This window comes from Sprattus sprattus (assembly GCF_963457725.1).
Source record: "Sprattus sprattus genome assembly, chromosome: 3".
NCBI lineage: Eukaryota > Metazoa > Chordata > Actinopteri > Clupeiformes > Clupeidae > Sprattus > Sprattus sprattus.
Genome location: NC_137922.1, coordinates 57,092,204 through 57,094,703, shown reverse-complemented (window position 1 = coordinate 57,094,703; position 2,500 = coordinate 57,092,204). Strand labels below are relative to the sequence as shown.

General features: G+C 47.8%; 1 protein-coding gene across 1 annotated transcript in view; it reads right to left on the bottom strand.

The window, feature by feature from the left end:
- The window catches only part of atp2a1 (ATPase sarcoplasmic/endoplasmic reticulum Ca2+ transporting 1), a 26,368-nt gene extending 24,875 nt beyond the window's left edge, over positions 1-1,493 (bottom strand). The window contains exons 1-2 of the mRNA XM_080834891.1: positions 1,369-1,493; positions 1,103-1,238 (exon numbers count right to left, since the gene is read on the bottom strand). Coding sequence (XP_080691017.1) covers positions 1,103-1,220 — 118 coding nt within the window. The 5' untranslated portion in view covers positions 1,221-1,238; positions 1,369-1,493. The remainder of the gene's footprint in view (positions 1-1,102; positions 1,239-1,368) is intronic.
- Positions 1,494-2,500: the final 1,007 nt, after the last annotated feature.

Sequence of the window (2,500 nt, the reverse complement as noted above, 5' to 3'; positions counted from 1 at the left end):
TTTACAGTTATACTTCCTCACCTGTACCCACCAGTATGTGTGTGTATGTGGTCTTCTGCTATGTTTGTGTGTGTGTGTGTAGTACTGGTATTTCTAGCCGTTTACTCTCCCAGTTGAGTCAAAAGAACCCTTCTTCTCATGTGTGCGTGTGTGTGTGTGTGTGTGTGTGTGTGTGTGTGCGTGTGTGTGTGTGCGTGTGTGTGTGTGTGTGTGTGTGTGTGTGTGTGTGTGTGTGTCTTCTCATCTCATTCAACTCCTCCACAGATCCCTTCTTCTCCTTCCTTCCCTGTCTTCCCCTCCTTTCTTCTCCTCTTTTCTTCTCCTCTTTTCTTCTCCTCTTTTCTTCCCCTCCTTTCTTCCCCTCCTTTCTTCTCCTCCTTTCTTCTCCTCCTTTCTGACCCATTCATTCTCCTCTATCCTCTTTATCACACATCTCTTACTGCATTTCATGCTCTTTACTCTCATACACACTTTCTCTCGCTCTCTCACACTCTCATACACACTCTCTCTCTATCTTTCACACACTCTCTCTCTCGCACTCTCTCTCTTACACACTCTCTCTCTTTCTCTCACACACTCTCTCTCTCGCACTCTCTCTCTCTCACACACACTCTCTCTTTCTCTTTCACACTCTCTTTCTCTCACACACACTCTCTCTCTCACACACTCTCTTTCTCTCATTCTTTCAAACACACTCTCTCTCACACACACACTCTCTCACACACTCTCTTTCTCTCATTCTTTCAAACACACTCTCTCTCACACACACACTCTCTCACACACTCTCTTTCTCTCATTCTTTCAAACACACTCTCTCTCACACACACACTCTCTCACACACTCTCTTTCTCTCTCTCTCACACACACACACTTTCTCTCACTCTTTCACTCTTTCTGTCTCTCACACTCTCTTTCTCTCTCTCACTCTCTCGCTCACACACACATACATACACTCTTTCTCGCGCTCTCTCTTACTCTCACACTCTCTCTCTCCCTCTCACACACTCTCTCTCTCTCTCAATCACACACACACACACACACACACACACACACATACACACACACACACACACACACACACACACACACACACTTGTCTCACCATTGTATCCAAACTTCTCCAGGTTGGTCTTCACCTGCTCAAGAGAGAGGCCGGTGCTCTCGCTCACGCTGAAGTGAGACAGGCAGTCCGCTGTTTCCTGTGCGTGTGCGTTCTCCATCTCGCACCGCCGCTACTGCTGCAGGACACACACACACACACACACACACACACACACACACACACACACACACACACACCGATTGTCTTTCTGGCTGAGTGTGTAAAAGACTGTCTGAAAGGTCAATTAAAACTCCAAAGAGACGTACCAGAAGAGTTTGTCTGGGACAGCAGTGTTGGCCTGTCTCTCTCTCTCTATCTCTCTCTTTCTCTCTCTCTTTCTCTCTCTCTCTCTCTCTCTTTCTCTCTCTCTCTCTCTCTCTCACTCTCTCGCTCCTCAGGAGTCCTGGACTGACAGACAGAGCGATGTGCGAGTCATGTGCAGTGAGTTTTATACCAGCGCACTGCACACACACACACGTCAAACACACACACGCACACACACACACACACACACACACACTCACACACTCACACACACACACCACACACACAGTGGGCCAAATACAGCTTCTTGATTGGCCATGAATGTTGGGGGGTAACAACTGTAGAGAGGAGTGACCCTGTGGGGCTTAAGACAGGCAGTGTGTGTGTGTGTGTGTGTGTGTGTGTGTGTGTGTGTGTGTGTGTGTGTGTGTGTGTGTGTGTGTGTGTGTGTGAGTGTGTGTGTATGGTGAGTGACCCTGTGGGGCTTAAGACAGGCTGCTTTTGGAACATTCAGCTCGCTCAGTAGACTAGAGGGGAGTTAGGGGACTGTGTGTGTGTGTGTGTGTGTGTGTGTGTGTGTGTGTGTGTGTGTGTGTGTGTTTGACCACACTCATTGGGTATTAGCCACACTCTGAGCTGTATAGTAAGAAAGATGCACCAATGAATGGCAACTTTACTAAACACCCAAGTGCCCTGGATAGACACACACACACACACACACACACACACACACACACACACACACACACACACACACACACACATGACACGTGGGGGGTGGCACGAGCACTTAAACAAATACATTAAAAATCATCTGGGCCGCGATGCTTTTCAATTATCATGTCACTGTGTGGGGAATTGGTAAATTGACGCCCCCTGCAGCTGCAGGCGCCCCTGCTCCCTAAGAAGGTGTCGTGCACAGGTCCTATTTAGAAGGGGGAAGGGGACAGTTCACCTCTGGGTCTTCCAAATGGAACTTGTAAGGTTGGAATTTTCCTGGAATTTTCCCCTGCTAAAGTCATCAACTAAGCCTACATGATCATAGGCAAACTCAATATTCACATTATTGTCATTGACAGTACCGGCTTACTTTCACCACTGAAGTTATGCTAGGCTTAGGCGAGTTATCTCTGG